At 34.3% G+C, this 10,749-nt stretch overlaps 1 protein-coding gene across 2 annotated transcripts; it reads left to right on the top strand.

Moving 5' to 3' along the window:
- The first annotated feature begins 1,103 nt into the window (after positions 1 to 1,103).
- Positions 1,104 to 9,928, top strand: LOC123921402 (3-oxoacyl-[acyl-carrier-protein] synthase II, chloroplastic-like). 2 transcript variants are annotated; one of them, XM_045973921.1, is made up of 14 exons: positions 1,104 to 1,487; positions 3,605 to 3,810; positions 3,893 to 4,096; positions 4,298 to 4,408; positions 4,521 to 4,616; positions 4,755 to 4,800; positions 4,886 to 4,965; positions 5,401 to 5,469; positions 5,738 to 5,822; positions 7,718 to 7,872; positions 8,130 to 8,210; positions 8,313 to 8,372; positions 8,859 to 9,020; positions 9,361 to 9,928. In XM_045973921.1, the coding sequence occupies exons 1-13, from the start codon at positions 1,334 to 1,336 to the stop codon at positions 8,973 to 8,975; spliced, it is 1,464 nt and encodes a 487-aa protein (XP_045829877.1). In that variant the 5' UTR covers positions 1,104 to 1,333; the 3' UTR covers positions 8,976 to 9,020; positions 9,361 to 9,928. The 2 variants fall into 2 exon arrangements, with proteins under 2 accessions (XP_045829877.1, XP_045829876.1); XM_045973920.1 differs by having other exon boundaries at positions 1,157 to 1,487; positions 7,718 to 7,890.
- Positions 9,929 to 10,749: the final 821 nt, after the last annotated feature.

The following is a 10,749-nucleotide window of genomic DNA, read 5'->3' as shown; positions in this document are numbered from 1 at the left end:
ATCATTTGATATCTTATTGAGATCCATCAAAATTAACGGTTTATGGATTTTTATTGAATACCGTTAATCTTGATGGGTCTCAATAACATATCAAATGATTTTCAAAAAAATTTATGAATGATCTAAACGATATAAACTTTCTATTCAACGGTGAATTTTGTAAAATTCGTATTCATTATAGTGATATTGCTAACTTGTGCACCATGCATCACTTAATGTGATTGTGCATGTTAGACAAAGCCTAAAATGTTAGGTGTTGTTTCCTTGGCGGTTTAGTTTAGTTTTTCGATTAGCCTTTTGTAATAGATCACAAGGTTAAATTGAAGGCCTAAGGCATCCTGTATTGGAGAGTGCTATGTAATCGCACCTTGCGCACAATTCACTATTTAATATTTTTTATTTTGAAAAAATGCGAATAAGTTAATAGAGATATAATGTTTAGCATGATGTTGGTAATAATTTTGTTTATAATATTCACGAGTCAACATTAAAATATTTGATTTTTTCCCTTAATTTTATTAAAATGATATACTCCACACGAGGACTTGTATTTAAGTTAGGGTATGGGCACGAGTATAAAAGTTGCTTTCCACACGAGTATGAGGACGAGTACATATATTATTTCAAACTGTGAGTATGTAGATGAGTACTATTGTACCATACACATATCCTACTCATTGTCATTCCTATTTTTTTCCCCATCGGATATCCACTGGATCGCGTAATCTGGTTCAGGGGTTGGTTCTGACATCAAGTGGTGTAGCCCCCTTTCGATCGCAATTGAGATGATCGAACAATGATTCTTCCTATCAAGCTCAGCGTTAAGAAACAATTAACGATTGATTGTCATCCTTATTTCTAACCACACGATGGCCAAGATTCCGAAGTTATTTATTTAATTATTATAATGTTACCATTAATGATACTAAACGATGTCCCAGATATTAGTCAAACATACTTTTTTTTTGTTACAAGAAAGAAAATTTCAAGATAAAATAATTTTTTATATTTATTAATAATATAAAATTTTTGTATTAATATTCTTTTTAACTAACGACCTCTTGTATAACATTTCCCGTATTATTATATTATTATATTATATTAAGTTAAGGGATGGACTACTTGTTAAGCAGAACTGTTGTCCAGAACTGTGCTTCTCCTCTTCTCTTCTCTCACTCAAACATCAACCACACAAATTAAAACAAACAAACAAACAAACAAACAAAATTAATTAAAAAAAAAAAATGAAAATATAAACCTTGAATTCAATTCTTAACCCTTCTTTCTTCTTCTCTTTCATTCTTTTTTCTCTTTCACCATTCTCATTTTCCTCATGGCTTCACTTTCCTCTCCCCTTTGCACGTGGCTTGTTGCTGCTTGCATGTCAGTCACGTGCGACTCTCACTCCTCTCTTCCTCCTCGTACTCGTTGCAGAAAGAATAACAAACTCCATCTCCTCTCTTCTCCCAATCGACTCTCCCGTTCTGGTATTTTCCCCTTTTCATTTTTCTACTAATTATTCAATTTTTCTTTTAATTTTAATTTTTTCGTTAATTATGAGGTTTATTTTTCTAGTTATTTATTTATTTATTTATAATTAATTATTATATATGATGATGATGATGAATCTTCAGTAAGTTATTTTGAAACCATATGCATTTGATTTTACTTGTTTCCTTATCTATGCATCAGCTATTTTTTTTTTTTTTTTTTTTGTCTGTAGACTAAATGGTAATATCACATTAAGATCCCGGGGTTGAACCCGGACACCAGCATTTTGTCAGTTGTGCTAGGACTTACGGACGTCTGTGTAATAGCTTTATTTATTCATTTGTGTAAATGTGGTTGTTGTTTTAATTTATTACTTTGTTCTATATAGTTTAATTCATTAGATTTATTGGACATAAATATGGTTGGTTGGTACTAAGAACTTAACTTAGAGATAGGGACTTGTTACTTCCTATTTCTATGAATTAATTAGTTAGTTGATTGATTAATTAATTAATTAGTTGTTCATTTCATATAGCATTGAGAATTATTTTGCAAATTTCTTCTGAAGCAAAAATTGAAATTATGGACTGCCCCTCAATCATATCTTGGCTGTATGTTAAAACTCAAAAGTTAATAAGTATTTTTTATTTTAGGGATAAATCATGAATTTTTTTAAATATACAAGATATATAAATTTATGGCAAAGACTATTTATGAAGCCGTGACACAGACACAAAAACTAGACAGAACTGCGATGCAACGACAATGTAACCACGTGTTTTAGTGTCTGACACCGACACATGTCATGCACTGGAGATGTCTTAAATATGAAATGTCGGTGTTATATAGGAGACTACGTCATGAGTGGTTTTGCTTCAGGTGTGTAGATTTAGTCTTTGGATATGCATGCATGTTTTGTGACTTGGTATGTTTGGTTCAGCGTCATGTGTATATTGTGATCAACTTATCATTCTAAGTATATGTTTGTTTCCATGTGATATGTTTTGAACCATCTTTTTCTTAGGTTTATGGTGACATAATTTACTTAAACCTAAGCTTGATCTCTGCTTTAATTTTTTGCGTGCCTTTAAAATTATGATTCACTGTGTATTAAAACTGCATTTCTATTACTTCTTTCATGAATGGTGTTCTAGGTATTCAATTTATATTAAGGTTGTTGTTGGATATTCCGCCTTCATTGCGGTCCGCCCCCATATGCCTAATTGCGGCATTTTGGGTTGCCTTCATTGCAGCCTCCAACACCTTCATTGTGTTGGGTGTGAAGGGGTGGATTTAGTCCCACATTGCTAAGAGATATGGCCTGTGTAGTGTTTATATACTAGAGGCAATCCTCACCTTACAAGCCGGTTTTGTAAGGATGGCCTGAGCGTGAGGGGGTGTGTTGGATATTCCGCCTTCATTGCGGTCCGCCCCCATATGCCTAATTGCGGCATTTTGGGTTGCCTTCATTGCAGCCTCCAACACCTTCATTGTGTTGGGTGTGAAGGGGTGGATTTAGTCCCACATTGCTAAGAGATATGGCCTGTGTAGTGTTTATATACTAGAGGCAATCCTCACCTTACAAGCCGGTTTTGTAAGGATGAGTTAGGTCCAATACTCATTTCTAAGATGGTATCAGAGCCTATCCTAGATCTATTGCTGGGCTTCCCGCATCGTCCACGCTTCAGGCCCATTGGGCCTGAGCGTGAGGGGGTGTGTTGGATATTCCGCCTTCATTGCGGTCCGCCCCCATATGCCTAATTGCGGCATTTTGGGTTGCCTTCATTGCAGCCTCCAACACCTTCATTGTGTTGGGTGTGAAGGGGTGGATTTAGTCCCACATTGCTAAGAGATATGGCCTGTGTAGTGTTTATATACTAGAGGCAATCCTCACCTTACAAGCTGGTTTTGTGAGGATGAGTTAGGCCCAATATAAAATTTGACAGTTGTTGGCATTGTTTTCTTGAATGGTTAGTAGGAATTGCTTCTAAATTTGTACTCCAAAGTTGAGCCGACGTTGGATGAAGCCACTTCCAACTCATGATTCACTGTTAGTGTCAATTGTTGTTATAATAATTACTTATCTATGCCTCGCGTTCTGTAAAATTTCAAGGTAAAGTAATGGCTGTTGCTTTGGAATCTGCTCAAGAAGTTACAACAGCGGGAAAACCTCCTATGAAGCAAAGGCGAGTAGTTGTGACGGGCTTGGGTGTGGTCACACCACTTGGTCATGATCCTGATGTCTTCTACAATAATTTACTCGATGGTGTTAGTGGGATAAGCGAGATCAATGCTTTTGACTGTGCAGAATTTCCAACGGTAAACAGTTAATATTTCATTCAAAGTTTATTCGTATTCTCCGCCTTCTGTAGCTTATGATTTTAGTATTCACTGTTTCCAGCGGATTGCTGGTGAGATCAAGTCATTCTCAACTGATGGCTGGGTAGCACCAAAGTTTTCAAGGAGGATGGATAAATTTATGTTGTATCTTCTGATAGCGGGAAAAAAAGCATTGGTTGATGCTGGAATTACTGAAGATGTAAAGGATGAATTAGATAAAGCAAAATGCGGTGTTTTGATTGGCTCCGCAATGGGTGGAATGCAGGTAATCCCTCTCTTGTATTTTTAGATACTATTTATGAAGCGCTGACATTGACACAACACTTACTCGTAGACACCGATAATAATTTAAGAAAATGAAAGTGATTGAATATAACTATATGTTTTGATGTCCAAAATGCCTTTAATCTCTAAGTCGATTTCTTTGATTTATTACTATTTAATTTTTGTTGTTTGTGTTGAACAGGTTTTTCATGATGCGATTGAAGCTTTAAGAATCTCATATAAGAAGATGAATCCTTTTTGTGTACCCTTTGCAACAACAAATATGGGTTCTGCCATGCTTGCAATGGATCTGGTCTGTTTAAATAAATAAAAAATTAACCACATTTTATGGGTACCAATACCATAACCGAGGCCTTGTTTTTGTCTTGTATTTCTGAATAATGTTTTTTTAATAAAAATTGTAGGGGTGGATGGGCCCAAATTATTCAATCTCCACAGCGTGTGCTACAAGTAATTTTTGTATATTGAATGCTGCAAACCATATTATTAAAGGTGAAGCTGTAAGTATTCAACTTCACCATTTGCTTGTACGATTGTGGATTTCTCACATTTTTCCAACTTTTTCTCTCTAATAATTTTGGTACAGCTTTATGGTTATTTTATTGAAAGACAGTAAAAAATTAAGCTTACCTGTGCAGGACCTGATGCTTTGTGGTGGCTCAGATGCTGCTATAATACCAATCGGTATCCTATTTTTACTAAATCTTTTCGGTTTCGATGAAGTTATCTCAGCATAAGTATAATATCAATTCAACAATCTTTGGTGTAGGCTTGGGTGGCTTTGTAGCATGCAGGGCACTCTCACAGAGAAATAATGACCCCACTAAAGCTTCACGCCCTTGGGATATTGTAATATTCATAGATATCCCAATTCTTTTTTTATTACCTTTTTCATTATTATCGCGACTTTTCATTAATCTTTTTGGACAACCTATAAATCTATAATACCTTTGAAAGTTGGATCCTGAAAAAGTTATAAAATTTTCATCATACATGTAATCTGAAGTGGAAAAACCCTTGAGAAATGGAAAAGAGAAACCATGAACGCATCCAACTTAATAAACATTAATGAAACGTTCTACTCTATTATGAGCATTCTTTTCACCACGTGTTTCAATATTAAATATTTGAACAACTTTTGAGTTTGACAAAGTGAGAGATGTATCAAATTGCAAAGTACAAGGATAATAAACAATTGTACTGCTTGCAGTTCTGTTCCTTATCCTTTTATTGTTGTTTTGTTCTTCTGTTGATAACCATTAATTTACCTTTGTGATATCACAGAACCGCGATGGATTTGTCATGGGGGAAGGAGCTGGAGTTTTGCTTTTAGAAGAATTAGAGCATGCTAAGGTACTTCTATTTTAGTCTAACAATTTAATAATACAATGCAACTTAAACTTTACAACATGATGTAGAACATTAATGTCATACTTAGTTACACAATTAATTGTCTCAGTATAAGAACACAGTGATGCATCTCTTGTCAATTGTCATATCCCATGTTAGAATCATGTTTCATACCTAATGCCATCAACACTTTATCATTCCATTACGTTACATTGTTTTGGCAAATCTTATTCAACTAACTGATATTGGCATCTAACTTTTGATATTTCAGAAAAGGGGAGCTACCATATACGCTGAGTTCCTTGGTGGAAGCTTCACCTGTGATGCTTATCATGTGACTGAGCCACGTCCTGATGGTAAAATGTTATATCTTCTTTAAGTCTAATTCCTTTCAGATGATCTTAAAAACATAAATAGTTGGTAGGTTTTCCGACAACTTTTGGTGACGGTAGACTTCTACTTTATTCAGTAATCTTTTCCCGGGTCTAAAAGTTCCTTCCCCAAAGTTTAAGGCTAAATATATGCACGACACTGGTATATGCTGATGAAGAATTTATTTAGGCTAAATTCCATTGACCTCCCCTAACTTTCATAGGACTCATGATCTATCAAGCACTGAAACACATGAACACCGGATGCGAAACTGACATGTTGGCACCAGTACCAATTTGAGAAAATGGAATATTGAATATAACACGTGTCTGTATAGCACACCGTCAATCTGAAGCAGCAGTGTTACACAGCTCTTGATAGTACCCGTGTTTAACGCATGTCAATTAATTTGTAAATGTTATATTTACCCTAACAATAAAAGTCCTTTTCACATTACCCTAACAACAAACTAGGGGAAATCCATTTGGAAAAGGTCAAGAAAACAAGAAAGAAGTGCATTTGGGATTTTGGGGAGAAAACAAATCAATAAAAACTGAGATATTCACTTCTGAACACTTTCTCATGATTGTGGAGAAATAACACGGTGAATCTTCAAAAAATGATTTGTCATGGGATTTTGGGGAGAAAAAAATCAATAAAAATGATTTCTTTTGCTCACCTGATTTGAATCTATGCCGTATTCTTACATTGACTTTCTCATATGTTAAACCATGCCATATGCTCCTTCAAAACCAAAAATAATTCTACAATTTAAACCTTTTGATTCGAAGATCACATTTTTTTGAAAATTCCAGCTAAACTTCAAGGGGCTTTATTTGGAAGTTTCTCCAATTTAAAGCTAGCTAGTGTGCACAATGGAACACGATAAACGGCTGTCAAAGCCTCTATCATCTGTAACCCAATAGACTAATTGCATCAGTGTGAATACAGATATGAAGAACGACCATAGATACAAAACTGGACATGTTGGATATATGTCCAAGAAGTGCTTGGTGTGTGTCCAAGCTAATTGACGAGTGTTCGACACGTATCTTATTAGTGTCATAGGGTGTCGGTGTTTGAAGGAGAACTGTCATAGGGCAGTCCCCACCTTTCAAGCTAGTTTTGTAAGGTTGAGTTAGACTCAACCCATATTCTAAAAACCAACGACTGTTTTCTGTTTTTTTTGTGGTCAAAGAACACAAAACTCTTAACATTTTTTATGTCACGACTGATTTGTATTGTCAGGTTTGTTTGAAAACAGGGGAAACAACTAACTAAAGCTGTTTTCGTAATTTCATTATTGTCAACCGTAATAATATAAGTATTTCTTTGCTTATGTTTTTGTTTTCAATAAGACTAACAATTTTCTTAATAAAATTTACCAGGATATAATTCTCTGTTTTATGGCATTGCGTGATCTATCTAATTGGCTCCATTTAGTGGGAAAAGACTGTTTTCAAAATCCCTTCTAGTAAATTGTAAAAACTGTTTTCATCTATGATAATTACAGGGTGCAATGATCATCACATATAAATTTTGCTGAGGCATGTTTTGAAAGAAAATAATTTACGTTTTCCTGTTACTTTGTTGAAATGGATGCTAAAGCTTCTTTGTACAAAATCATGTTTTGTCACATATGGTTGTTCCTATATAGTTTAACAAATTCTCAACATCATTGTAAATTTTTTCCACTCTTCATGTCATATCATCTTAAAAACTATAGAAATGCAATTATACTGTCACTTTGACCATGAAAATTCTTAGATTATGTCTACTACATCTTCTGTATGATTCCAAAGAAATTTTGTTCTATATATCCCTACAAATCATATCTTGATTACACGTGCACTTATGTTTCTTTTTTGCACATCTACAGGGGCTGGTGTTATTCTTTGCATTGAAAAGGCATTAATTAGTTCTGGAGTTTCAAGGGAGGATGTGAACTACATAAATGCACATGCCACATCCACACATGCCGGAGATCTTAAGGAGTACCAGGCTTTGATTCATTGCTTTGGCAAAAACCCGGAAGTGAAATTTCTTTCATATGTATTTATTACTATATACTACGACATCCAGTTCTTTTTATCAGAAACAGTTGACTTTTTAGGTTCATTGAATAACTGATGTACTTGGTCTATATTATATACCAGATACATCAGTTATTTAATGAATCTAAAAAGTGAGTTGTTTCTTATAAAAAGGATAGGAGGGAATATATTCTCTCTAACCACTTTAAGGGTAACTATAATCTTATGCCCTTTTATTTCTTTTAATTTATGCTACAGCTAAGAGTGAACTCGACAAAGTCTATGATTGGTCATCTACTAGGGGCAGCTGGTGGTGTGGAAGCCGTAGCAACCGTACAGGTGAAAACTAATGTACCACTTATTTATAAATTTGTTCTAGTAACCTAAGTGTTCCGACAAAAAAGTTGAGGATTTTTCTTCTTTTTGTTTTCCTTCATGTAGGCAATAAAGACAGGGTGGGTTCATCCTAATATCAATCTAGAAAACCCAGATGAAGCAGTGGTATGATACTTGTTTGCACAGTTCTCTCCTATGTTTGAAAATGTGTTGTGTCCTACTACCTTTGTTCATTTTATAAGACCCGTATGTTGTTTTCACATGTAATAAAAAAAGTAGGTAGTTTATTTTTTTTGGTAGATAGACGAAATGAAAAAGGCATTATAAAGTCACACACATAAGTGGAGGAGCCGGGGTTGAACCTTGGTCATGACGTCCGACCTAACAATTTCGGTAATTTTTTGCCAGTGGAGCTAGGACTTGTGGACTTATTTAATGTATTCATTTTATCTCTAAAGATAAATATATAGTATTAATAAGCGGTGTATTTTGAAAAAATAAACTAAATGTATCACGTAATTTGAAATGGAGCTTATGTTTTGGGAAAATGTATTTTTCTTCAAATGAAGCTTATAATTAGAGACGGAGGTAGTATCATATATGGTGTTCATCAAAGTTATCTACTAATTTGTTTAACTGAACAAACACCAGGACACCAATGTGCTTGTGGGCCCAAAGAAAGAGAGACTGGACATCAGGGCAGGCTTGTCTAATTCATTTGGTTTTGGTGGCCAAAATTCTTCAATCATATTTGCCCCTTTTAAGTGAAACAGATTTTTCCAACTGTAGTACCTTCCTATCATCATTAACAAGGTATGTTGAATTTCAAGAACATATTCCCTTTGTTCCTTTTATGCTTCATTTTAAGGGTTTGTTTGAGTTGACTTATTTGAGCTTATCTGTTGACATAAAAACTTGTGAGATTGTTTGAGAGAGCTTATGAAAATAGCTTATGACATGTCTATAAGTTGTTTTCAGCTTATTTTCATAAGCTCTGCAGGATAGCCTATGAAAACAACTTATAGTTTATATGAAAAGAATTTGACTTTGTTTTTTGTTATAAAAATAGCTTATACACAAGTACTTATATGATAACCGTTTATGCTATATACACTTAATATCCAAACATGGTTAAAGTCTTTTTATCTTGCAGTTGCTGAGTAACCAGGCAATGTATTGCATTTGCATACACTTACACTCGTCCTTTGCTTGAGTGAAAGCGCCTGTTATGTGGATTGCTCACTTGGATGATCATTATGTTCCAAAAACACTGATGGGATGTCCCTCAAGAATCAGAAAACTTAGGGATTGTTTGGTGCTCTTGGCGAGATAGAATTGCGTTTATCAGCAACTGAAAAAATATCCTGTCTGACCATGAATGACTAGAGTACGAGTTGACACTGATGTAACCATTAGACAATCACTTGATGGGAACATGGACATTGCCTAATTGACATGATAAAAGAGAAAATGTGGATTAAATTAATTGTTAGTGTTTTTTTTTTGAGCTGACAAGTTTAGGTTGACATTTTCTTTGATATTTATGCCTTTGAGGTTGATTTCAATTTAAGCACTATGTTGTCTTTGCAAAGTGGAACTAGCACCAGATTATTCCTACTATTAATCTGAAGATGTGATAGCAGTGGCTTTTAGATTAGATCTATGTTGTACACACATTTGAAACCTACACGGGTAATTTTGAGAGTGTCTTTGTTCTTGCATTTTTTGTGTGCAACATAATTTGAACTTATAGAAATAGAGATTGATGGTTTTTTTTTGACATAAGATTGATGTTTAATCTTTAATATATTGTCGACTCACTTTTAATGAAGATCATAGAGGTGTCAAAATGAGTTAACTTGGTTTATCTGGGTTAAAATGAGTTGACTCGAATTCACTCTCACTATAAGTCGAGCGTTAAAATGAGTTGAGTCGAATTCACTCTCACTTTTGAGCCAGTTAAAAGTACATACAAAGTTCCACTTGGTTTGGTCATCTGATTTTGAAAACAAAATTTATAAAAATTGAAAAATCAAAAAGATTATTTTTTGTCACTCATATATCACACACCTTAATCAACGATGGCTGGGTGACATTTTTTGTTTAAAAGTGTACTCTTTCTTTTTTTTTTTTAAGGATTTGTACATCCTTGTCAAAAAAATAAAATAAAATGTGTTGATTGTTAGAACAAGTTTTCTCATGAAACAATTTTGAGGGCTGCACGTCTCACCGTAAAATTCCCAACCTTTTGAACTCTAAACCAAATTAAACGATAAATAATAAAATATTAACAAAATGAAGATTGCGAAGGAAGTACTGAATTAATGCATCCTCAATAGAGGTTGACAACTTCACTAAGGTTTCAAGAGGGATATCTTAACCTGAGTTAACTCATTGAGATGTGTCACTCGTTACACCTATTGAGGTGGTAGTGTTGAGAGTACCAAGCAAGACTTCTATAAGTATTTTTTTTTCCTCACTAAGGTTTCTTCTTTTTTGTTATACCAAATGTAGAGTTTTTCTTTTTGCGCCCCTATGTTTT

The sequence above is a fragment of the Trifolium pratense genome, linkage group LG4, assembly GCF_020283565.1.
Source record: "Trifolium pratense cultivar HEN17-A07 linkage group LG4, ARS_RC_1.1, whole genome shotgun sequence".
Taxonomy (NCBI): Eukaryota; Viridiplantae; Streptophyta; class Magnoliopsida; order Fabales; family Fabaceae; genus Trifolium; species Trifolium pratense.
Note: the sequence above shows the minus strand (reverse complement) of the source record. Positions and strands in the feature narration are given on the sequence as shown.